This window comes from Neltuma alba, unplaced genomic scaffold (assembly GCF_004799145.2).
Source record: "Neltuma alba isolate B1F8T4 unplaced genomic scaffold, ASM479914v2 tig00012663_pilon, whole genome shotgun sequence".
Lineage (NCBI taxonomy): Eukaryota > Viridiplantae > Streptophyta > Magnoliopsida > Fabales > Fabaceae > Neltuma > Neltuma alba.
The window spans coordinates 1-25,932 of record NW_021637096.1 but is presented as its reverse complement, the minus strand read 5'-3'; the positions used below and the strand labels follow the sequence as shown (position 1 = coordinate 25,932).

The 25,932-nt window shown below is 35.3% G+C and overlaps 4 protein-coding genes across 4 annotated transcripts; 1 reads left to right on the top strand and 3 right to left on the bottom strand.

Annotated features, from left to right (window-relative positions):
- Window positions 1–1,292: 1,292 nt before the first annotated feature.
- LOC114729674 (probable protein phosphatase 2C 12) lies at window positions 1,293–5,959 on the bottom strand. The gene is made up of 10 exons (XM_028916712.1): window positions 5,867–5,959; window positions 5,085–5,372; window positions 4,320–4,491; window positions 3,302–3,455; window positions 3,149–3,212; window positions 2,553–2,660; window positions 2,310–2,435; window positions 1,909–2,147; window positions 1,624–1,823; window positions 1,293–1,504 (listed from the first exon to the last, which is right to left on the bottom strand). Exons 2-10 carry the CDS (start codon window positions 5,280–5,282, stop codon window positions 1,479–1,481), a joined length of 1,287 nt encoding a protein of 428 aa, XP_028772545.1. The 5' UTR covers window positions 5,283–5,372; window positions 5,867–5,959; the 3' UTR covers window positions 1,293–1,478.
- Window positions 5,960–13,050: 7,091 nt separating this feature from the next.
- LOC114729676 (putative dihydroflavonol 4-reductase) lies at window positions 13,051–15,844 on the bottom strand. The gene is made up of 5 exons (XM_028916714.1): window positions 15,492–15,844; window positions 15,277–15,405; window positions 15,017–15,181; window positions 13,737–14,042; window positions 13,051–13,592 (listed from the first exon to the last, which is right to left on the bottom strand). Exons 1-5 carry the CDS (start codon window positions 15,762–15,764, stop codon window positions 13,452–13,454), a joined length of 1,014 nt encoding a protein of 337 aa, XP_028772547.1. The 5' UTR covers window positions 15,765–15,844; the 3' UTR covers window positions 13,051–13,451.
- A 1,379-nt stretch (window positions 15,845–17,223) lies between these two features.
- Window positions 17,224–21,129, bottom strand: LOC114729675 (uncharacterized). The gene is made up of 7 exons (XM_028916713.1): window positions 20,576–21,129; window positions 20,061–20,118; window positions 19,783–19,863; window positions 19,598–19,630; window positions 19,112–19,351; window positions 18,827–18,968; window positions 17,224–18,106 (listed from the first exon to the last, which is right to left on the bottom strand). Exons 1-7 carry the CDS (start codon window positions 20,752–20,754, stop codon window positions 17,643–17,645), a joined length of 1,197 nt encoding a protein of 398 aa, XP_028772546.1. The 5' UTR covers window positions 20,755–21,129; the 3' UTR covers window positions 17,224–17,642.
- A 3,085-nt stretch (window positions 21,130–24,214) lies between these two features.
- LOC114729693 (uncharacterized) lies at window positions 24,215–25,142 on the top strand. The gene is made up of 3 exons (XM_028916731.1): window positions 24,215–24,412; window positions 24,745–24,833; window positions 24,920–25,142. The coding sequence occupies exons 1-3, from the start codon at window positions 24,250–24,252 to the stop codon at window positions 25,109–25,111; spliced, it is 444 nt and encodes a 147-aa protein (XP_028772564.1). The 5' UTR covers window positions 24,215–24,249; the 3' UTR covers window positions 25,112–25,142.
- The last annotated feature ends 790 nt before the right edge of the window (window positions 25,143–25,932 follow it).

Genomic DNA, 25,932 nt, shown 5'->3' with positions numbered 1-25,932 from the left:
GTGTGGGTTCATGCTCTCATCATTTTCCCTAGCATGGTAAATAAAAAGAGAAAAAGCTGGTAAAATAAAAAATAAAAAGAGAAGAAAAGGGGCAAGTTAGAGTTCCGTGTATAGAGAAAAGATTCACTATAGGAGAGTTTGGCAATACTTAAAGTTAAAATCATTTGGAAAAATTATATTTGAAGTACCTATTTTTTCTCAAATTTTAATTTGGTATCTTCGTGTTTTTTCTCTTAATTAAATTATGTAATTTTACCTTTTTAGTAATATTAATTTTTGCATTTTTGTTCTATTAACATTTTTAATTTCTATGAAAGGATAAATGACGCTAATAGAACAAAATTAAAAATTTAATTAAGAAAAAAAAACACATACTTACATAGATATCAAATTAAAAAGAAAAAAAACAACTACCTCCAATATGGTTTTTTTTCAAAGTATATTCACAAAACCCTTCTCACGTACTTATTTAGTACATGATAAAATTATTTCTAAAAAACTAATATAAATACATAGGAACCTATGATCCGGAACATGTCCTTGTCCTATAACCCCTTGTAGTTATATGTCTCGGTATTTACATGTGCAAACACACCGCTGGGCGGGGCCATGTATTTTTTCCTTCTTTTTTATTTTTTTTTGTTTTGAACCTTTTTGCCAGCGGGGCCATGAATCTAATGCCCCACCCGACTCATACCCGTCCTCTTGGGGCCGACTTGATTAAATTACATGGCCTGACAACGCCAAACAAATCAAATTGATCAACACCCCGAATTATTTTATTGGTGCACACACGCAAATACATGAAATGGTTGTAGACACCATCGAAGATCTTTGTCCCCTTCGCATGCATCAAATAAACGTAAAATCAAGAACATTTCTATTACAAGGGTGAAGGGGAGAAAAATCCAATCTGGCTAAATCGGGGGGGGGGGGGGAATGTAATGGATAACATTTCTATTACTGGACTGGGGTTAATGTTCGTTCAGTAATAACCAAAATCTAATGCCACAACAACAAATCATTTAAACGGCTCAATACACTTCTAACCTAACGGGGGATTGAATTCCCGACAGCACATTTTACAACAAAAGCCCCTTCTTTTAAGGTCCATACCGTGATTCCAAAGGACCCATATACAAATGAACGGATTCGGCGCAGAATAATTATAGAAAAGAATCAATGGCCACCAACATCCTATTTTCTTATTGTACACTGCGGTTAATACAGCCTTCCACAGCACTTGGGCGGTTGCTATTCCACTTCTCCAAGTCAGAAATCACATAACATGCAATTGGCGTTCTGACTCTGAAGCACTGGGAAAAGGACAAATCCATATCAATTTTGACGTGTAATTTCAAACAGATCCAAAATCTCGAGAAGCTCCATGACAATGGAGGGAAGTCACTGTTCGGAAGTTAAATCCTCCCACTAAGAATCATTAGCTCTCTCAAAATGCAAATACACACGCGAATTCGTTAGTCACTCCCGCTGCCACGTCTATCTGAAAGCAAAAGATCAAAGAATAATTTACTATAAGCCTATTACCTGTGTATCATTGCAAGGCAGAAAATAGAAGTGTGCGCGTGTGCGTGGTGGAAAGGGTCAGGGTTACCAAATCACCTAATTTTCTCTTCCCTTCCATGGCTTCTTTCTTGTCTTGGCAACTTCGGCAAAGGAATGGACCGTCCCAGGGACGCAATTTCCCCAGGTTGGATGCCCCTTCGTGTACTGATATACCCTCCCCAGGCTTCATCTCAACTTGACAGACTGCACAGGTAAACAACTTGAACATGTTGCAGAGTGGATATTTCGTATCTAACCTGGATTACAGATGAAAAGGTTTTAGCGTTAGGAGACACAACACAGAGCATGCAGCTAACTTCAATGCTTTTTACGCAACCAAACCTTTCTGAAAGCATAGCAGATCCTTCCTCGTACATCTCCATTACCACATCAGGCTCCATATAATCTTTCTCATTATAAGAAGATGATTCCGCAGATTTTCTCCGAAACATGGATTTAAACATTCCTTTCATTGGTCTTTTAACTTGTGTCAAAGGAGGAGCAGGTGGTTTCTCTTGGGGCAGAATATCAATAACAACGCAGGTTGTGTCATCTCTAAGCCCCTTTGCTTGTACCGCCTCCTAGAGTTGAAAAGAGAAATGGAATAAAGGGTAATAATAGGCAATTAGTGCAACAAAATGACAAATTAAAGCAGATGGTGTTGAAATCACAATCAAATTAAGCAACCAACATGAAAACAAACGAACTATTTAGAATTAGAGAGACAGGTACACAAAGCATACTTTAACTATATGCGGTGCTGCAACTTCTGGTGGCATCCCACGACAACAATCAAGGGCTGTTTCTGCAGATAGAGCATCCCAAACACCATCACTGCAGATAATAAGTCTGCCTCCAGATGTGGACAGCTGCAAGAGCAGATAGAGCAATTATATAAACTAGAGCGACCTAATGAAGAGAGGCAAGTGAAAATTAACAAATAAAAAAAAACAAAAATATAATGGGCGAAAGAAGTTAGTGACAACCTTCACTTGCTTAACGTAAGGTACAGGAACAATGAATTGTCCAACATCCATATCACCAATAGATCTGGAAAGACACAAGCCACCAGGCCAACATCTCAAAGGACCAATCTACAACATAATTGTGCTAGTTAGGCATAAAATGTCATTTATGCAAATGCAGAAGCCTTTGAAGAATAAATATTGGTAAAATTAAAAAGCAATAAATAAATATATGGTCAGTATGATTTTGAAATGTGAAGGACAGATTTTTCAAAGCTCAAAAGATTGTAAAACATTAGTGATCTGTCAAATAAGTATTGTTTGGTTGAAAATGTGTTCGATATCATCAAGCGTCTTCCGTTCTAATCAACGAGAGTATACTTGAATTTTTATGTAGTACACTACGAGCTGTTGCTTCTTAATTTCTCATAGCAAGTTTAACCGAACAAGATTAATTATGCCCAAAAGAGCATCAGCTAGAAGCCCCGGATCAATGCATTAGCAGTCCCACAGCTGGTGAGTGGGCCTTCTTTTTTTTTAAAAAAAAAAAATTTGTAGCCTGTTGACGCAGCCAAAATATCAGGGGAAAGAAAGGATCATAGTCAAAGGAGATGTACCTCTGCACCTCCACCAGTATTGAGCCGACCAACCTCACCTCCACTGCTCGTTATACGTGCCACCCTAACCAAAGGAAAACTAGGGATGAGGCTAAGCTGTAATGAAGTAAATCCAAAAAATGGTTCAACAAAAGCACGGCATTCATAACTTACTCCTCTTCATTGGTGTCTAGCCTATGATCCGCTGATAGGTAATAAAGCCCACCTTCAGAAGGTTCAAGTATGCATCGGGAATCACCAACAGATGCAACTGTGACAATCCAACCTTCTATAATCACAAATGTCACAGTTGTTCCTGATGTTTGAGCTGCACAAATGAAATAAGTATAAGAACCATACATCGCTGAACCTAAAATAGCTTAATAATTCTCATCAATGGCTACAAATCAAAGCCTCTTCATGGACACCAACTTATGATGCTTTACATGAGGAATATTTCATAAATCTACAAGCATGACCTATTAAACAGCCCACTAAAAAAAATATAAGAAAAATATAACCTTACATACGCAGAATCCCTAATGGATCTACTATCTACATACGCAGAATCCCACGTGGAACCTAAGCTTAAGTCTCAGGTCTTGTTGTTAATTGAAAGAAGAACTTCTCATAAAAGTCAAAATCATGCTCGCAACATAGAATGCTGCCCACATACTGGCTTCAACCCAGGAAGTATGGATCTCTAACCTGGCACAGGATTTTTTAAAGAGAAGTTTTCTCCGAATGTGAAAATGTAGAAATCTAATTATCTTGATCAATTCGCTTATTCAGGACACGGTAGCATCAAAAAGTTATAGTTGGATCTGCTGCCTGCAATAAGCACAGGTCCATATCCAGTGGGCTAATTCTAGCATTAACACACAAAGACAAAGAAACAATTCCTGTTTCTTACTGCAACTTTCTCATTCATAAACATTGGCAATCAACATCTTCAAATAAATATCAGTAGAAAAGCGTATTAGTGATGAATTGAACACAGGTAGCCACTCCTATCAGACAGAAGTTCAGTGATATTTCAAAGATTTTACAAATTTGTTAGGAAGCATCTCCATCAGAATTATTCTTTCTTCAGTGTTAACATTTTAACCTTCAGGAGCTCCATGTGATCAGCAATCACAAATACATTAGGTGATAACATAGATGGGAGCAATGAATACAATGACAGTTGTACCTGTCTCTTGAAAATCTTTATCAGTTTTTACAAAGCCCGCAACTAACGCCCTAGGCAAAGCTGCTATCCACTCATCTCTGTTAAGATCCGAAGGAATCACACTTAAAATATTATTTAGTAGATTCTCCTTGGCATAAATAGCAGCAGCAGATCCTTTGTGTCCATCAAATAGCTGCAAAACTTCGGGATTAGAAGTGGGAGGAAAACAGCCAACAAGAGAAGAATAAAACAACAGGTGCTAGGAAATAAGAGAGTGTATTGAGACCCAAAAAAAAAAAAAGAAACATTCGATGCACTGGTAGCTAAAGATTCTTATGGCGATACCAAGTTAACTAATGTGAAGCTTGAACAATAAGAAATGAAAGCATAATTGATTTCATAGGTACAAATGAAAGCTTGATGATAACGATAACTGCCTAATGAAGATTATAACAGATGAAGACATCATATGCAACTCTCTAACCTTTAATCCTCTGTCTAAGTGGGTTCCAAAGCACGCAGCAAGTAAAGCAAAGTATCAAATATAGACCCAAAAATGAACAAAAGAAAAGATAGCAAAATGAGTCAAACAAAACTACTTAGTCAAGCCGCTCAAGTCACATAGTTAAGTAAATTTCGTTGTCAGTTGCGATTATTAGCATTTATCTTCGTATATAAGTTACGTAAAAGAATACATCACAAAGTGAATTAATACATCGCAAGGAAATCTATCCATTAATAAAAGCCATGCTTTTACTTTTAGCCAACAGGATGAAGGTAACATACCGCGAAAACAGAATATGTCGACACCCCGTCCCCCACCACCCTCTGGCATTCCGTTTTTAGTAGCGTGAAGTCCTCTCCCTTTTTGCTCTGGCTTGCTTGACCATGGTGAATTTCTGGTTTTTCAATTTTCTCGCTTGCTGATTCACGCTTCAGGAGCACCGAAAGGGGGACCGTATGGTGTTCGCCCTTGGTTGACATTGTCGACGCCCCTCAAGCTCAAATGCCAATATGACCAATTGCAGAAAAATGGTATAGTTCTAGTACTCCATGCTTTATTGTAACGAAATCCTGAACACAGAAACAAATACGCATTACTCAAAACATCTATTTCCACTTACTCCCAATTTAAATTCTGATCGAGCTTTTATTCCTCGAAATACGTACGGAATCAACAAAATCTCCAAACAGTGACAGGAAATTCGACTTGTATCGGCAAGTGTTGTGAATGATGAAATCAAAACACATTATCAACACAAATTGCCCAAAATAAAAACATCGTTGATCGATCAGAATTCAGAACACAAATTGCGAGAAATACGAGAATGTGGAGTAATATACAAAAATCTAAGTCAGACAAACAGGATATTAACACTTGGGATTAAAGCGTTAAACCGAAATCCTAATCAATGGATTCCCCCGTTCGGGAAGGGGATTAAAAAGTCATGGAAGTCAAAAAAGAGGAGGAGGAGAGAACAGTAAAGGAAAGGGAGATTCAGAGAAAGAGGAGGCGAAAAGGTGAGAACATCAATCGTGCAGTGAAGTATGGAGAAATATTGAATTACATTGCTGGGTGTGATCGAAAAACTCGGATCCCGACGTCCTGCAAAAATTCCATTGTTGATAGAGGAAGAGGTTGATAAGAGAGAGAAGGAATATAGCTCCAAATAGAGCAATTTCTGGGGTGCCTTTTCCTCACTTTTTTTCTGTCTTCTCAAAACACCAAAAGCGAAGATAGAGACGATGACATGGCAAAAACGCTTCGTTTCCTTCGCTGGAACTGGAACGCTGCGAGCCAGCGACAGCGTATATCCTGCGCCGTAGACCTGGTCATTTTCACTGTCTCTTTGCAGCACTCCATCAAGTGTTGAATTATTAGCCCTTGCCTTTGACTCGCACACAGCAATAATCACTCTTGTTCCCCCGCCAACTCAACTGGCATACGAAATCGGGGTCCTTTGTTTATTTGTTTTTTCTTTTTAAAGCCGCGGTTGATTTACTTTTTAAAAAAAATTAATTAAATAAATTTTGTTAACTAAAAACAATCTCATCTAATTAATGGCCTTCCCAGTTTAATTAGTATTCTCAAGTTATTTTAAACTTAAAATTAGTTTTTATTGAACTGGGAGCATGGAATTTTATTCCCGTTAACAAAAATTTGATTGGTAATTAAATGTTCAAGTAATCTGTTGAAAGGAATAATATGATCAGTTATTTTTTAAGAAAATAATGAACAATGTCTCAGTGAACTGGACATAAAAAAATTAATAACTTTTATTTAATATTTATAATTATGGGAATCAAAATTGTGAATGGACAAATGATTTAACAGGGAAACCACAAATGATAATCATCACATGTGCCCATATGCCAGTCTGAACTAAAGGTTCTGGTCAGGAAAGCAGGGCGAAGGGGCGGCCACCGAAGCCACATGTTTTTTAAGGCTGTGTGTCCGAATGCCCAATGCTCAACACAGTGCCCTCAATCAAAGTTCCCACCCCTAAATAACAATAAATAAAAATAAGATTTAGTATTTAAAGAAATATTCTTGATAAGTTTGAAAAAAAAAAAAAACCAGAGGGGTGCCAAACGGGCGGATAGCAGGGTCATGCAGGGTAGGCTACAATGAGCTTCCCTTTTTTTTTCTTCTCTTTAAAATAAATTGTCAAAAATATATTTAGCGGGGAGATCAAACTTGAAACTGAAAGATAACAAGACCATTGACCCTCCTCGGAGGAGACCGCAATTATCGGAGCCAGTCACCGCTCGCAGCTCGCAAGGAGGGCCGACCTTATCTCTGCATGTGGTGCGCGTGCATTGCACTGCCAAACTGTTGGCTCTGCTGGTAAATCATTTTAATATTTTATTATACCATGATGGCCAACTTATCCTGCTTTACGTAGATATTTTATCTTCGATGATTATATAAATTTTAAAAAAAATTGTTAAAAGCTCCTACTAAAATATTTTTATCTGAAATACTTAAAATTTAAGAACTCAACCTCTTAGAGGCCCCATATAAACGAGGGCTAAAAGATCAAAATGTCTTTAATTATATAATTTCTAAAAAAATAATATAATCTTTGGTTTTTTAAATTTATCTTTATTTTGGTTTTGATCTTTTAAGTTTTAAATTATAGGTTTTGATTCTTTTGAAAAGCAAAATAGTCCAAATTTTTATTGGATTATAGGGACCAATGTTAATAATGTTATAAATAAAAAGAAACATGAGAGATCAAAATATATGGTTTGAAACTTGAGAAACAAAAATCAAAATAAAAATAAATTTCAGAGAGTAAAGTTTGTATTTTTCCTTTTCTAAAGCACCTAGATGATTGGGGCCTGTTTAGATTCACGATTAAGAATACTTATAAGCATATTTTATATTGTTTTTCATATATTTACCTCATATTTTATAAACCATAATTTAAAAATTATTTATAAACTATTTTAAACATGTCTTTGGTCCTTAGAAAAGACCTGAGAAGCTCTTGAACGATAAATTTTTTGAATGGATGTTTTTTGGGCAATTCTCCCTTAAGATTTATAGCTTTTTTTTTTTTTTACCTAGAATGAAATAGAAAAGATATAACTTTGTTTATATTTAAGTTGAAAACAATGTGGATGAACTACCTCCTATCTTTAATACTCCTCTGATCCTTAATATAAGACTTAATTCTTGAGTTGGTTTTGGTCCTAAATATAAGACTCATTTCTCATATTTATCAATTTTCTTTAAATTATTCCTATGGATACTCCATCAACCATAATCAAGTAGAAGAGGGAAATGGAGTATTAAGAAAGATAATTATGGTATTATAGGAAAAATGTGTCATTTTTTTTATAATTAACTAACTTACCTAACTTCCTTAATCTAATCAAATTAGTTAAATGAGTCTTATATTAACGACCAGAGAAGTACTATTTTCGGTTTTAAATATAAGAGCTAATTGACTAATTTGAACAGATTAAAGAAATAAATTAAATTAATTATTTGTAATAAATATGTGTTATATTTCCTAAAATATCCTTGTCAGTCAAGTTGGTTGGCTAGAACTACCATTATTAGAAGGATTATCTTAAAAGAAAGGATAAATATGATAGATAAAATGAATTAGGGTCATATATTTAGGATCAAAATAAAAATCAAATTTTTTATTTCTCTAAATTAATTAATTAAATATCATATTAAGAATTGGGGTTTTTTTTTTGGGGGGGGGTTTTAAGGAGGTAATATTACATTGCTGGGAAATGTTGTTTTCGAAGAGACTCTGGCATGGAGGAATAGCGTTTTCCATACGGGCCTTAGGGGGTGTTTGGGTTCTTACCTAAATGTTTTTTAAAAGTAATTTTTCGTAAATCGAGATAAATTTTTTTATATATTTATTTCATATATCGTAAAATCACTTTTAAAACCATGGTTTGGTTTTCATCAAACACCCTGTTGGTGGCGTCTGAATAAACCCCGCGTAAAAGTAATTTAATTGCAGACCCTGCGTGAAATACCGATCATTTTCCTAGTACTTCTCTCCTCTTATTTTTTTAAATTCTATTCACAAGATATTTTATTAAATTTTTAATGCAAATTTATTATATTTTTTAGATATTTAAAAAAATGTGTATTTATTAAATAAGAGTAAAATTAAAAAATTATTATATTTTGATGAATAATTAATACAATTTAAGGTAAACTTGGTCTGTATAGAATATGTTAGAAGTGCCTTACAAATAAAACCTGATATAACGCTCTACCCAAAAAACTCACTTATAACATTTTTTTGTATATCAAGAAATATATTAAATTGATAAAAAAATTTATTTTACTCTGATTAAAAAAATTTTATTTATATTTACAAATCATGTTCACTTTTTTCGCGTTCTCTCTCTTTTTAATAAAAATGAACTTTAAAAACAAGCATTAAATAATTATAAATTACTTATATTTAAGACAAACTTCCTTACAAATGATTTGGATTTAGGACCAGGGTGGTCAGCGTTTTCTATTTATTATATATTTTTATAATTTATATAAAGACTTTGTAATTTTATAATTTAGCTTAGGGAATAGATACTCCAGCACTAGCTATAATTTCTCTGCAAGTTGTAAACATGCCCTGACCTTACTCCGCCAAGCTGGACGGCAAATATAGATTTTTAAAACAACTAATTTTCTTAAGGAACTATAAAAGTCACTTTGTTTTTACTTGAACAAACGGGCTAAAAACACTTACTATTTTTTTCATGTTTTTCTTATGTTTTTACTATAAATATTTTTAATAAACATGTGAAAAATGTAGTAATTATTTGACAATAACGCGAGAAGTGTATAATTTAAAGGACTTGTTTAAAAATAATGTCGTTATTTTATTTTAATTAAAGAACTTGAAAATAAGAGTCGGAAAGCATGTAGATTGTTTTCTACGTAAAAATTAAAGGACTTATAATTTAAATCAATAATATTGTTTCTTATATACGCAATGTTACCTAGTACTCGAGTCCCTTGGAACAAAATAGAACGTGTTGCCTGCGGGGTAATTTAATCTTTAGACTTCTCCGGGAATTAATGGTTGAATGGACCTTTTCTTTGTGTCACGATTTTTTCTTTTTTCAGTGGTTCCGAGTGCCAGAAGTAATGCCAAATCCAAACAAGTCAATTCACTGAATTCAGTACTCCTACTGGTCTTGTACGAAAACAGTCAAATATTTTATAGTACGGGCAGCGCGACGGACCTTATCAAAATGCAGCGATGGTCTCCGGATGCGGGTTCTAGAGTGTTTAAGGGTGTGTTTGGATTAGCGGTGGAGAAGTAATTTTTTTTTCAATCTGATTTTTACAGAAGTCAGATTGGATAAAAGTCAGATAGTGTAATGTGATTTATGTTTAGATTGGATTTTGTAAAAAAGTCAGTTTGAAAAGTTGAAGCTTGTTTGGATGATTAATGAAAAAGTAAGTTTGAATATAAAACGACTGAAAAGGATATAAATTTTATTATATGCAACAAATAAATATGCATAGTATGGTCATTTTCTATGCAAATGGCATTTCTTTTGAAGTAAGAGAGAGTGTATCCCATTTTCATAAAGCTTATTTTTCTCACCCCACCGTGATGCATCCCATAAGCAACAAAATATGACTTAACCCAAAAGCTACTTATTTTCATGAAATTCATTTTGTTCCATCGTGATTCCAAACAAAAATTATAACCAGAAGCTAGTTTTGCTGGGGAAAAGTCAGTTTGGGATCACAAAATGTGATCCCAAACACACTCTTAGGGTGTGTTTGGATTAGCGGTGGAGAAATAACTTTTTTTTCAATATGAATTTTACAGAAGTCAGATTGGATAAAAATCAGATAATGTAATGTGATTTATGTTTGGATTGGATTTTGTAAAAAAGTCAGTTTGAAAAGTTGAAGCTTGTTTAGATGATTAATGAAAAAGTAAGTTTGAATATAAAACGACTGAAAAGGATATAAATTTTATTATATGCAACAAATAAATGTGAATAGTATGGTCATTTTCTATGCAAATGGCATTTCTTTTGAGGTAAGAGAGAGTGTATCCCCATTTCATAAAGCTTATTTTTTTCTCACCCCACCGTGATGCATCCCATAAGCAACAAAATATAACTTAACCCAAAAGCTACTTATTTTCATGGAGTTCATTTTGTTCCATCGTGATTCCAAACAAAAATTATAACCAGAAGCTAGTTTTGCTGGGAAAAGTCAGTTTGGGATCACAAAACGTGATCCCAAACACACTCTAAATTAGCTTATGAGAAGTAATTTTGCGATATATCGGTGACAGTAATTTTTTTAAGTGGTTTTTTTTTTTGGGAGTTTTCCAAACTCTTCTTTTAAGACCTACCTTGCCCACCAGATTTAGGAAGTGTTTGGATGGAATCAAAAATATAGTTTTAAAAGTACTTTTATAGTGTACAAAGTAAATATGTGGAGGAGTTTGTCTTGTTTTGTGAAAAAATGCTAACACTTTTGAGTTTTTCCAAACACCTTTTTATTCCTGGTTTGTGTGCGTGATGTATTGACCTGGTTTTAAGCTGTGGTTAAACTAAAATGAAAATGATTTTTAGAAACTAAAATCAATTTTTTAAATAAAATAACTTAAGAGTGATCTTGCTTCAATTCATTACATATGCTTCTACATGACAAGTCTCATGTAGAAAAAGAAAAGAAAGAATAAAAATTAAACAATTGAGAATTAGATATTGTATAAGAATTGAACAACAATCGCAGGACCCAGAAGAGTCTATGGGATAGAAAATCTGTCAATAAAAAGAAAAGAAAACAATCACGGGATAGAAAATCTACCAAGGGACCCAGAAGAGTTCATACGCACGATCGCAGAAGATATCCGCTCCCAAAGGGAAAAATCAGCATAACAATCAACAAATTAGTACTACGGAGCTAGTGATATATGCTATTTCCTATATGTTATTATTGTCTGTTAGAACGAAGCTTTAGAAGGATATCTTAGTAAATAACTAGGAGTTAGTTACGAGCCAAGAATGATATATGTTGTGTACCTCCACCATTACCTTTTTGTGGAATGAATTTTGCACTCTCTCTCTTTTTTGTTATCAGCTAATTTAATTTTTAATGTAGTTTTCAATATAAAACCCTAATCCACTTTATTTTAAATATTTATTGACTTTCTTCTCAAATAATTTTTATAATAATCACATATGTTAAGAAATTATTATTAATAGGTAATTCAAACACATATAATTACTAGAGATATTTTAGAAAATACACATATTTTCTATAAATAATTAAATTAACTTATTTTTTTAATCTTTTCAAATTAGTCAATTAGGTTATGTATTAATAACGGGGGTAATAATTAATAGGTCAGTCAAGACCATTTGATGGGCCAAAAGCCCAAAACGAAGGGGTGGGCCCGTGGGTGTGGGGGAATGAAAAGCATTCTGGTGAAGCAGACCCATCTATGAGGCCTGAATCACACTCCGGCGTGCGAGTGAGCAGTAAATCAGTTGAAAGTAAGGAAATGGATATGAGTTATTTTTTAGGTTAGCCAAACACCCTCAAGTCACAATTAAAACTGAAACAAGAAAGTATGAGACAACCCGGACAAAATCAGAAGAAACAGGCAAGGACAGAGGAAGGTCAATTGAAGATGAAATTAACCTGCCAGGCCTTTTAGAGACACATAAGCCTTGTTGTCCCTTCAAAATACAGATATACAAGGCTAAACAATTATTTGCTCCAGCCAAAAAATTGACAGAATGTGATGGGAAGTTAAATTGAAGCCCAGCCAAGTTTATCGTTTAGGCATCGGAACTAAAAAATAATTATTTTTTTTTTTTCATAAAAAAAAGTTACACTACTCTCTGAGTACATGCTAAATTAACGAATGCACCCCAGAAAACACAGACGAAGCCTAGTTTGTGACCCACATTAAGCACATAGAGAAGTGCGTGAACACTTCTCCGATTGGGTAATCCACAATCCTCTGATGTTTCATTACAGGAAGTTCATTATATAATAACAAGCCACTAAGTTTTCGATGACTCACTGATCAAACTGTAGTCACATAGAATGGACAAATGCGTCCCAATTTGTGAGCAACCAAGACGCCTTTCCATTTACCACTACAACCCGTTTCAGGGATCAATATTACAGAATACCATTCCCCCATCACGATTTATTCATCTACCAAAGCCATTGTTCGCACAGCTTTGAATGCTTTTCTTCGAAAAACTAGGCTGGATGGCCGTGTCTCAGAGATTGCCAACATGATTAGTCCTCTGAATTGTGACCTCCCACGAGGTTATGTCATCAGAGATGCCCTGAGGTGAATCTGAAAGACGAGAAAAGACCATCAGCAGCCAAGCATGGATTAGGGATAGGCTGGCAAGCAGTTAATCGATATCTGGAAGGTGGAGGGAAGAGACCAACACCACTACAAGAGAGAAAGAAGAGTTCCAGTAGGCCAAAAAGCAAGGGATTGACTAGGTGTGTGGTTACTCTCCTGATGGGAAGAGGATTGAGCGCTCAAGCCTATAGCGTAAATAAATAAATTTCCATTTGTCCAAGTCTGAAATGAAACTAGTTAGCTTGTGCAGTACTGAGGTGTCATTCCCAGCTGAACATAGAAAGTTAGAATCTTCCCACTAGTAGCTTATGAAGCCCAAGTCCTTCAACCATGGTAGCACCTCTGCTAGTCCATCTTCCAAACTTCTGGGTCTATAATCTAACTCCTGTTTAGCTTTATCGCAGGAATATTCCCATCGATGCCTTAAAACACAAACCGTCTGCAACAAGGTTGAGGCATGGATATTAGAAGTTTAGAACGAATCACGTTAAATGTCTGAGAACAGAACAACATCAAGGGAGAAGTCTGATCAAATATGGACAAGAAGTCATCATTTCTTTTCAGTCTAAATCATGTAACTTACTGGTGGACTGATGAGGGGAAGCTTTCCGCTGATTCGAGAGAATAAAACTGATAGCCAACCATATGCTTCAATCACCCACAGAGGGATATTAAATAATGGTCTTTTTGTATTAGTGATGATTGCAGCTATATCAAACACATGTGCGAATGATGCATTTTCACCTGTCAGCAGAAACCTATTACCGGGTTGCCCTTTTTCCATTACAGCAATGTGTCCCTCCACCACGTCATCAACATGGCTAAAAGAAAATCTATCATTTCCGTAGCCTATGTAACCAGGTAATCGTCCATTAAAACGTTCTATCATCTGAAGTGTGGCGGCATAAAAGAGCTTTTTCAGTAAGATGTAAAATGTTAATGGGATTGAAAACGAAGAGATCAGGTTAAATCATGCCACTAGTGTTTATACAAGAATTAGTAATAACAAATAAGGTCAGAAGATTATTTCATTTCTGAATGCATTTATTCCACTAGATTGCCAGTTAAAAAATACCGCATGGCGGAATACAGTGAAAGAGAAAGTTAACGCCTCATTTATGTGCTAAGACAGGAGGAAGAGAAAGCTACTTGTGAAATAAGGGCGAGCAGGAAATTGGGCATGAAAGGATACTGGGGGCAAAAAAAAAAAAAAAATCATGCAAATTTTTCAACCATTTCATTGTCACCGTCTCGACCAAGGAGACCCTAATTTCAGTGAGATGACCTCTTCCTCACGAGCTCGGTTTGCAGTATAGAAATACTTGCGTAAAACTTAAAACTCACCCTAAAATCTGTAATGCATAAATCATCAGCCTAACCTAACATCGAAGTGCCGTTTAGTGCTTTTCTTCATTAAACCCAACCTCAACCATTTCTCCATTAATTTTACGTATACAACTAAAGGTAGAAAGCGAATTGATAAACGGATGATTAGGGACCTGAACTGCAAACTAGATGATAATTTTGCGTTAACACATAAACAACGTAAGTTGAAAACAGCTAAAATTGAATTTAAAGAGAAAGCATCAAGTGGAATCGCTAAATTGAAATCCACTTGCACCCTTAGACTTATAAGCTTCACAAATTGCCCTTGCCCGATATTTCACATAAATGAACCCGCGGGCATTGAAAAAACTCCAGGCAAAAAAGTGCCTCCTTATGCCAAGCGTATATGATATACGCCAGGTAAAACCCATATATGAGAACCCTACAAACAAGCGATCATCTTTCTCACCTGATAAAACAAGAAAAAGGAACGGCATTGCTACAAGTTGAATAAGAGTAAAGAAACAGAAACAGTACCAGCTTACAAACAATATTTCCTGCCGTAACTTTGCCAGGCCCGTAGATAACCCCGGGATAAACCACCACTAACGGCATGCCCTCGGACGCAGCTTGCAGTGCAATTTTATCCGCAGCAATCTTTGATTTCTCATATTCCGTGCAGAAAAACTTTTCATGATGGACCTGTAATTAAAATTTCCGATACCAATAAGAAAAGCTCGTGACATCTTCAGAATATAATTCTGCCGAATAAGCAACAAAATGAAAACTCTTCCCACTTGATTCTCATCGGCAATGCTTCCATCAGTTGGTCCCAGTGCAAAAAATGATGAAGTGAAAATAATTTTCTCCACTGTCTTTGTCTGCTTCACTGCCTCCAACAAATTTTTCAACCCACCAACGTTCACCTAATACAATTAAAAGAAAATTGTGAAGCTATCAGATTCAGTTATATGAAATGTATATACAGAGAAGTGAAAGGTCGTGCTCTAACAGAAAAGAATTTGGAGGGGTCGGGAAGCCAAGGCTCGACAAGAGCTGCTACGTGGAAGATGATGCGGCAGCCGGAGCAGGCAGAGAGGAAAGAAACATAGTCAGTGACATCACCGTAGACGATTTCAAGAGCTCCGGCATTGGCAGGAGAAGAAAGGGCCGAGAGATCACTGGTTGGCCTTGCGAGGACCCTAATTGAGTATCCTTTGCGGAGCAAAGCATTACAGAGCCTTCCCCCAAGGAAACCGGATGCGCCTGTAATCAGAATCTTCATCTTCTCTCTGTTTTGCTTGACCGTATTCGAAACCACTTCTCCGTCGTTCGTCCTCCACTTCAGCTCAGCCCATGTCTTGCCTCAGTTCTGGTGTTGACCCGCGATATGCGGTTTCTTCCTTTCTTTTTTCCGAATCTTCCGATGGGTGACTGCGCCCTCCCTTCATGGTTTCTGTAACATTTATAGGATTTATATTTTTGCATTTTGACGAGTTAAGTCTAATTTATTTTATTTTAAAAGATATTGTATGTTAAATATGGAAAAGGAAACGACCCGGGAAACCCCAAATATTATTCGCGGGCAAAAAGGAAACCCCCATATTATTACGTAATAACAGGCGAACCACTTATTTGGAGTGGGATTTGATTTTTTTTGGGGGGATGATTTCCCCAAAAATGCTTTTTCTTGAGCATTTTTATGTAAATTGAGATATTTTTTTTTATAAATTATGATTTGGTTTTCATCCAAACACCCATTAAGTATAATACATAAATCTTATTTTTTATCTCATTTATTTTTGAGAAAATGACACTAGGGTTCTATGGAACACAAAATACTGTAAAAAGATCCTATGAAACTTAGTAATGAATCTGAAGTCCCAAAAATACCTAAGTGCAATTTAATTAAGTGTAAAATGACCTCTCTACCCTGATAAGATACACCCAAAGCTGTTGCAAATCAACACCCTATTCGCAGAAGGCAAGAGGAAAAAAAATACGCAAACTTCATCTTCTTTCTTCCTTACTCCCATGTGAAAATCTTGCCCACTTTATTGGCATTAATGAAGTTTGGGTATTTTTTTTTTCCTCTTGCCTTTTGTGAATAGGGTGTTGATTTTTAGGTTGAAATAGAACAACTTTTCAACAGTTTTGGGTGTATCTTAACAGGGTAGAGAAGTCATTTTGCACTTAATTAAATTGTACTCATTCCTTTGGGACTTCAGATTCATTACTAAGTTTTTTAAGACCTTTTTGTAATATTTTGTGTTCTATAAGACCCTAGTGTCATTTTTCCTTTATTTTTTTAAAACTAATTTAATTAACTTGAGATATAATTTAATATTGTTAGGGTGATAGTTTAAATTTTTTTTGCCACATTTGTTATAATTGACTGATTTATTTGTTAATACATTTAAATTAGTTAAAAAGCTTTTATACTAAAAACTGAAAGAAGTATTATATAATAAATAATAATAAATTTAAAATGTTAAAACTCAGTAGGCTAGCCCACAACCGTAAAAGTTAAAGAGTGAAAAAAAAAATTAATTTATAAAATATTTTAATGATATATAATTATAAGCTGTGCACGTCAAATTTCAATAATTCAAATTTTTTATCTATTTATTTTCATATAGTAATAATAATAATTTTATAAAATATCAATTCGAAACATTCACTTATTGTATTTATTTAAGTGTTAAAATGTGATTAATTTGTTGAAGAAAAAGGAAAGAGAGGAATTCGGAGAGGATGCCCTGCAATTTAGACGCATAAATGAGTAGCAATGTTAAATAGTGAGCAGTACAAAAGTTGTTAAATATATTACACTTTTCATAAGCACTTTGACACCCCGTCAAGTGATATCAAACAGATAATATATACCTTCTCCGGTGGAGTAGCTGTTCAATTCATATTTCAAAGTTACAAGCTGCCTCGACCCATTCGTTGTACTCTGCTCATAGAAAACAAACAAATGATATTTAAGATTTCACCCTTTCAGCCTCCTATTTCAAGTACCGCACACGTCCGCGCCTTGGTGAATCTGCCAGGGGCCAACCATTTGCGTCCACATTTGAACGCAACATCATCACCTTCATAAGTTCGAAATCATGCTCGTCTGAGGGTTGTCAACCTGAGTCCTATGAAACTAGTCAATAATCTACAACCTCGAGCGCCGGATGCATTTTATAGGATTGAAAGAGCCATGCCTTCTTGTATTCCTGGAATTTGATTTGATATCCCAATCCTCAACGTTCTTAGGAACACATATATCAAACAACGCTTGGCCAAGAACCCCATACGCATTGATGCCCGGGCGGCTTGGTAAGTGAATTAAACTTTCCTTGCGTTCATCTGATACTGAGCCGACGCCCTTGCCCTCATAATAATTCATTGAACCAGACAACAAATCATCAGAAGCAACAGCAAAGCCCTGAAAACTGGTTGAAGTCATTGCAGCTTTCCTAAAATTACTGATTGGATATGAGATTTCATCTCCTGTTCCCTTCTTGCCCAGTCCCTCATCCCCAGTCGGTCTCTTTCTAGAAATATAAATTGCAGCTGCCTTGCCCAGGATCTCAGTGACTGCAGCCTTGTAGTCAATCAGATGGTGCCGATAATGACCTGTGACAAATTCAGGAGGAATTAAATTCAATAACAGAATGAGGGAGCCCTAGTTACTGAGCTCAGTACACTTTAATGAAACGCAGGTTTCTTGATCCTTTGTAGCCACACTCAAACAGACTAAATGATGCCATCATCAGTCAGCTCCTGCCTCTCAGCTTAGTTAACATTGACAAAAACAGGCAACCCAAAAGAAAGAAAAAACCGGTAGGTTGCTTGTCTCTGCCACAATGTTGATCTGATGTAAAATGTAAATTTAGATGAACGCAAAATGCCTCTTCCTACCAAAATAGTCAAACAACTAGTGATATGACAACCAAACTTGCATAGATGCTACCTCTTGTCTTTAATATAAGAACTAGATTAACATACAATTTGATCCTAATTATAAGACCATAATCTACTTTATCTCTCATATTTATCCATTTTTTTCCTAAGGTAGCCCTTGTAGTTACACATGTTAAATATTCTAACTAATAGGCATAATTAGTAAAGGTATTTTATGAGAGATAACACCTGTTTATTACAAATAACTACCTTAGCTAATTTTTTAATCTACTTAAGTTAGTCAACTAACTCTTATATTAAGGATTGGAGGTAGTATTAAAGAATGATATTTTATCTTCAAGAATAAAATCATGATACGATCTTCACAGTTCAAACAGGAACTGGTCCGTCAAGTAGGATCTTCTCACAAAAGTGTAGACTGCATATGCCTACCTACATGAGGAGAGGTATCCCATTTCACCATTTTAACATCACAGCCAAGGTCTTTTAGTCGTTGGACAAAATTTGAAATAACTTGAAAAGAAGCAAGATCATCATTTTCGGAACAAAAAATGAGATATGGGGCCTGCATCCTCTGCAATAGAATATAACTCAATAAGCAGAAAATTCAAAAATCCCAACAAAAAAAAGAGAGAGGCATGAAAGCTATAAAATTCAAGAATCCCAACAGAAACAAGAGAGGCATAAAAGCTATGTTGTTTATTTTTTAACACTTACAATAGTGGAGTAAAGAGTTTGCCAATACTCAGCACGCTGTGACTCAAACCTGCTGAGGAAGAGAGCATCAAGACCAGATGCAATGCTATTTGCGATCCATGAAGCAAACCTTGGCGGATGGGACATTTTCAAAACAGATGGATGTAAAAGAAATCGGACACCCAAATCGCTGGTGAAATCAACTGGACTGGAGTCGTAAATATAGCCACAAATAGAGTCTCTAACGAGCTGGTAATCAACCTGTAAAGTTAAAAGGGTTTAGAAGTTCAACTATCAGTAAGTCAAAAAGTTAAAAGATCAAAAAGCCACCATCCTAATAGAGAAATCCATGTCGCAGGAAACTGAGTTAAATACTTTGCCCAGGGAAATACAGGACAAATTAAACAATGAAATATATAGAATATTTGATTTTGGCTTTCAACGCTATCATGTGATATAATATATGTAATTCAAGCATCCCTTAAACTACAAATAGAAAAGACATACCATGTTATGTCCTTCGCACTTTCCCTCAATAATCTGAAATCAAAGGAAATTAAATCGTCAGAAGTCAGATTTTATTACGGTATGGTGCTAGAAAAGTTTTAACAACGAAGAAAAATAATATCACATTGATATATACTCTCAAGAAAAACAGGAAGATCAAGGCGATAGAGTATAGAACTGAATACCTGAAGAACCTCAAACATACAAGCTTTTGCACCCCCTGAAAAAGACGCAAACACTACGGGACAAGGCCCGCTTCTCAGCACCTGCATATTGACATGCATGGAGAGGCATTTCATAAGCTTCAACCAATGAATCAATTTTTTTACGGGAGTAAAAATGTATAAGTTTGGCAAAGTGTAAAAATAAAATCTCTCGATTATATTCCACTTGAAACTAGTTTTTTGGCGACCTGAACTAAGATTTGTTTACCAAAAAACTGGAGAGTTACGATCAAACTAACCTTAACAAGTTCATTAAGTATGTCAACAGCAAGACTTGTAGCTTTCTCAGGGAAGAACCTGCAATACAAGGCAAAATTATAGCGAACACTGCATTAATTTATTATGCTCCCAGATAATCCCTCGAACAGAGGGTCACGGAAAATTGAAGATCAAAGCAATTATAAAGACCCAGAACACAAGGGGAAATATGATTTCGACGGATAATAGGGTTGCCGGCTCAATCATACAGTTACTTCAGTGAAAATATCCAGATGGTAGGAAGAACTATCGACCAGCAATCTTGACATTTTCAGATTACAAAACTATCAATCTTGTAGTAAGAGTTTCAATTATCACCAGCAATTCATTTTCCCACAAAATTATAAATATATAAGGTGTAGTTGTAACGTAAGAACATAAACGGTCAATCAAGTTCAAGCACACTAGACATAAGTAAATGATTGGTCTTTAACTTCGGAATTAAGATGGAAGTGGGACGATCAGGGGTCAGCCAGATTGGCAAATAGGAACTCACATATTGAGAAACTGGGAATGACAGACGAGAGAGTTCCATCCGATAGACGAGTAGAGGTCTACGTATCTATTCAAGTGCCTCTCGTCGCTTGACATCCATGCGAATACCACGACTATCCCTTCTGCTTTCTCAGGTACTAGATTTCTTCCCCAGTAGAACCTACCCCCAAATCCCCACATTTTCCTCTATTTCCAACAATAAATGAAACAATTCTCTACAGCAGAACTCCGAGCATTTAATTTCTAGCCTTACAGAGCTGAGAAGACAAATTCCTTAACAGCAGATGATACAGATTGGATTAAATGAAGTAGCTTCCGAAGGTCAATACGGACTCTCTTCGCACCAGGTGGTTATCTAATCGCAGCTTTTGAAATCGGATGACGAAGATAGCGCTAGAATCGAAATTGAGCGTTCTGAAATGGTTTGGAAGTTGTCCAGCCTCAACCCAGATTTCGAAGGGGACACTCCCCAGGGCCGAAATTTACACGACAGAGAGGCACCCCTCGCTGTTGCAGTACAGGATTTGGCTTTCGGAAGATGATTTTAATTTATAAACTTGGACCAAAAAGTCAAAAAACTAATCTTGTGCCGCGTTCTCGAGATAAGCGCGATGCTTTCCCTTGATTTTGGGCGCTTGAGTGACGTTTTGTATTGATCTCAAAAAATCAGTTTGGTCCAACTTATTAAAGAATGGGGAATTCGCATATTCTTTTTTTTTTTTTGGGCAAAACCGTATATTCATTTCATTGCCCAAAAAGAGAAGTCCTTAAACTGATGATTAATCAATGCGTTGACATTGGATCATATCTTCCCCTACCATGCTTCGTCCATTTCACAGGAATTGATGCCCTGAAGGCTTAACTTGGCCGCCATAACAAAACTTTGAAACCTTGTTATGTGCATTCTTTTTAGGTGAAATTATTACTACCTCTAGTTTTTAATATAAGATCTCTTTTAATTTTTATTCTGGTTTTAAATATAAGATTTCAATCCATTTTGTCTATAATATTAATGTATTTTTTTTCCAAGTAGCCTCTCTAATAATGATAGTTTTAGCCAACACATTTGATTAGTAAGGATATTTTTATGAAAGATAACAACTATTTATTACAAATAACTAAACATATTTCTTTAATCTCCTCAAATTAGTCAATTAGCTCTTATAATTAGAATCAGAAGTAATAATAAATACAATATAATTAGATCAATAATAAATAAGAAGTTAGAAGTTATAAACTAACTAACTTTTACGGAATTTGTTTCTTTTTTTTTCAAACGAAAAAGTGTCCTATTTTACTCATTTAATCCTAAATATAAGATCCATTTTGTAGTATAAATTATACTACGAAAGAAGTCTTATAGTGAAGATGAGAAGAGTATAATACTATTGTCAATTAACATCAAATGCGTAGAGAAAGAGTATGCTGATGAACAACTATAATTTGTGTTTGTAGCGAATACTAGACCGGGATCATGCTCATCACAGTCACAAACATAATATGAAGAAATATAACTGCAAAATCTAATGACCCGTTGATTTTTCTAATTTATATTATGAAACATAAAACACAAAACTAACACCAATAACAAAGCCCAAGACACCAATAACGTTTAAATATAAGGGAAAGCAAGCCAATAAATGCCGGACCAATACAAATTTTGGACTTAGAGATTGTTTGAATAGAAATAAAATTATAATTTTAAAAATAATTTTACTATATATAAAATAAATAAATAAAAAAAATCTTGTCTCGAATTATGTAAAAATAATTTTTAAAAGTATTTTTTGAGGATAACCAAACAACGCTTTAATCAATTGTTATGTTGGCCTTTCAATTGAGTTTAGGCTATGAATTGGAAATACTTAAATTCATATAGCATGGGTCTAATCTATAGCCCTACCTTCAAGTGAAAGACCCTTCACAAACCTTTGAGAGCCCTATTACAAAAAGACCAAAGTACAAAACTTTTGAAAACCTGCAAATGAAATAAAGGGCTCATGAAAGGCCGATGATGTTGACTGGGCTTATGGCCCAACCGATCGACCTATTAAAAAATGAGAAAAATAATAAATAAAAAAGTTAAAAAATGTAATATTTAAAATTAGGCAGCTAAAAATTGAAAATGACAAAAAGTGAAGTAGTGCATGATATGGTATTTTATAAACATAGTTAAATGACTAAAATGTCATAGATTAACAGGTTTTGAACTAGTAATAATTAGTGTAAAATAAAAAATGACAAGAAACGTATTAACAATTACAAGTTATTTATTAATAAGTTGTGAATTTATAACGACAAGTGTTGAACAATTAATGATAAGAAATATACTAATAAATACAAATTTGATGGTTTTTATTCAAATTTGATATAAGGACATTTTAGTTATTTAACTACGTTTGTAAAATACCAGATTAGATACCACTTTATTCTCTTCTCTGTCATTTTCAACTTTTAAATATCTAAATTAGGGAATGATAATTTCATGGTTCTTTTTCTAGAATTTTTTCTTGAAAAGGTGTAGGATGGATTGGTAAAATGAAAAACCCACATTAAAGAGATGTTTAGAAAATATGATCAATAAACAATGAGCTTGAGTTTGGTGGAAAGGGGCGAGTTAAGATTCAAATCTTTATTAGAAAAAATGCTAACATTTAATGTTTTATAATACTTCATATAAAATTACTTTTAAAAGGAAATAGGAATAATATTAACTAAGTAGTTGCAAACAAACAATTTGGAGAAGGAAAGTGTTGTTCGACCAGAGAGATATCAAACTTTAAAGAAGTCCAGAATCTTCATAAATTACTGGGAGAATTATAATGAGACAAAACAAGTATTAAGGTTGTCATTTTTTACTCTGAAAATTATCATTACAAATTATTTATATTATTATTAAAAAAATTTAGTAATTATTTTTTTTTCAATCTTATTGTAATTCTCCTCGAATTATTTGGTGAGAAGTTTATAAACTCTGTACAATAAAATAATTGCTGGGCGAAAAAAAACAAGGTGTGGAAATTGCGTGCCCCCTAGCAAGGGCGTGAGGACGCGCTGCATTGGGGTGGGGCGGACGACTGCGGCAAATTTCGGAAGTGCATACTGAAGGGAAGAAGACATTGGCGAGGAACACTGGCGTGCACCATCGGCGGTTCACAAGCACGCTTTAGCATAATCTCCATCAATGATGATGGAACCACCAAAATGATTGGGTGGAGCACCTAATCCCAACAGCCATTGACAAAAATCGCCACGTTAGCACAAGCATGATCCAATGTTTTTTGAAAAATGCGATTAGCGATTAGCGAATAGTGATTACGAGTCTCTGGCCCCCGCCCACGCCCCCCCCCCCAAAAAGAAACAAAAAAAAAAGTGGAGAATCGCGATTACTTTTTTTTTTTTTTTTTGGGGAACCACGATTCCTAGACTCAATTAACGGAGGAGCGAGAATAATCACGCTGCCGCTGTTCGACTCGTCGGATATCACAAACGAATCACTTTTTGGCGGTGAAAGTTGTCATTTTGAGCTTGTTTTGATTCATCGATTTATTTGGAGCGACGGCGATCTCAGATTCAATCTTCAAATCTTCAAATCTCTGCCCTTTTCGAAGAAAGAGAGATAAAGTGGGCAATGGTGGGATGAGGATAAAGAAGAAGAGGGCAAGCGACAGGGCTATGGCGAGAATTGAGTGGGCTCTTCAAGGAAGAGGAAAGTGGGTTTGTTCGTACAAGAAAACCACCATCATAGTTTGCTTTTTCAACATTGCGATTGCTCTCTACTTTCTTCGCACTCTTTATGCCTCTCTTTATATCTACTCCGGAAACGTTTCGCGAAACAGTAAGTATTAATCTCAGGATTGGATTTGGTTGGCCAAAAAATAGGCGGGGATTAGATTTTGTTTTTTTTTAAATGACATTTACATTAGTGATTGTCGATGTTTTCTGTTCTGCCCCCGTGTTTCCCCTAATAGAGTAATGTATTGAAATAGGTTTCTGCTTGAAATTTTGTGATGGATTTCACTCTTTCCACCTAAAAGTTGGCCTCTGCTTAAGTGGGTTCCGTAACTTTAAACCCACTCCTGCTTTGGATTAACAGCGGGCTCAACTTTTTTGGTACTGAAACTCCAAATTCCTCCATTCGATTTAATTTTGAATTTATTGTCTTTCCAGTTGTCCCTTATACCTCGGATCAGATTCAGAAAATGGAAGAATCAATCCGAATCCGTAAGGCATATAGACCCCAGGAGCTGGTTAAATGGGTAAGAACCATTTATGCTTAGCTCCAGCTATCACTTCCTCATGAATTGAACAGAAGTTAATGTATTATAAAACCGTTGTCCCAAAGGTGAAGGCACTAGAAGGGGAGTTATCAAGGGATGAGAGGGCGTCTCAGTTGCCTCAGCATTTAAGACAGAAAATAACGGATGATATATTGCAGAGGTTGAGGAGCTTGAATTCTAGCGGCACGAACACTACCCAGAAAGTTGCCCTGGAGCGAGGTCAGTGCATGCCTGTAATTTTGCTGGTGCGAATATAATATTTCTACCTTTCTGAACCTTGATAGGCATTTTAGTAACTTCGTTTTACTACGAAGGTTGGAATAACATTAAAGAATGTCAACGGCTATCTTTTTTTACCCGGGCCAAATTCAGTTGCCATGGGTGGGATGCAGAATTTTATTATCATGTGCTTATGTATCACTAGTGTAAATCTCGAGTCGAAAGAATAAGATTATTGTTGAAAAGTACATATAGAATATGCTCATTTTGAAATTGGTAGAAGTTGATGCTTTGAACTGGACTTTCGATGAGTTGTCTTCGTACTGAGATTGTTGACATTTCAAACGTTAGACACTTTCATAGCACGCATTTTCCTTTTGGGAGGAGCAGGGTTGGTTGGTTGATTGTGTGGGAAGAAGAGGATTCAAGCGTGCACCACATAACTACTGCATGGACATGTTAACATTTTTCTTCCTTGCTAGCTTCTTTATTAGATGCAAATTTTGTCGTTCAAGAATTAACCTAGCTATGCCAAATTTAAGAGGACTTCATACTAGCTCTGTGTACGTCTCAGGTCGGGCTAATATAAGGAAAAACATGCTTAGTGAGGAAATGCTCTAGTAAGGAACATCAGCAGCCTTTCTTCATTATAATTTGAACTCAAGCAGAGATTCTTTGATTTGGTTGAAATTTAGTCTTCAATCTTTTTTAACCCCCGTCTTCTTCTTCTTTTTTTTCTTTTGCCCCGGGGGGGGGGGGATCATATGATTTAGTTTGAAACACATTCCTGATATTTCATATAGTTGGATTTAAGGTGATTATTAACTTCGTATTACAGTAGATAACATACAAGTTTTGT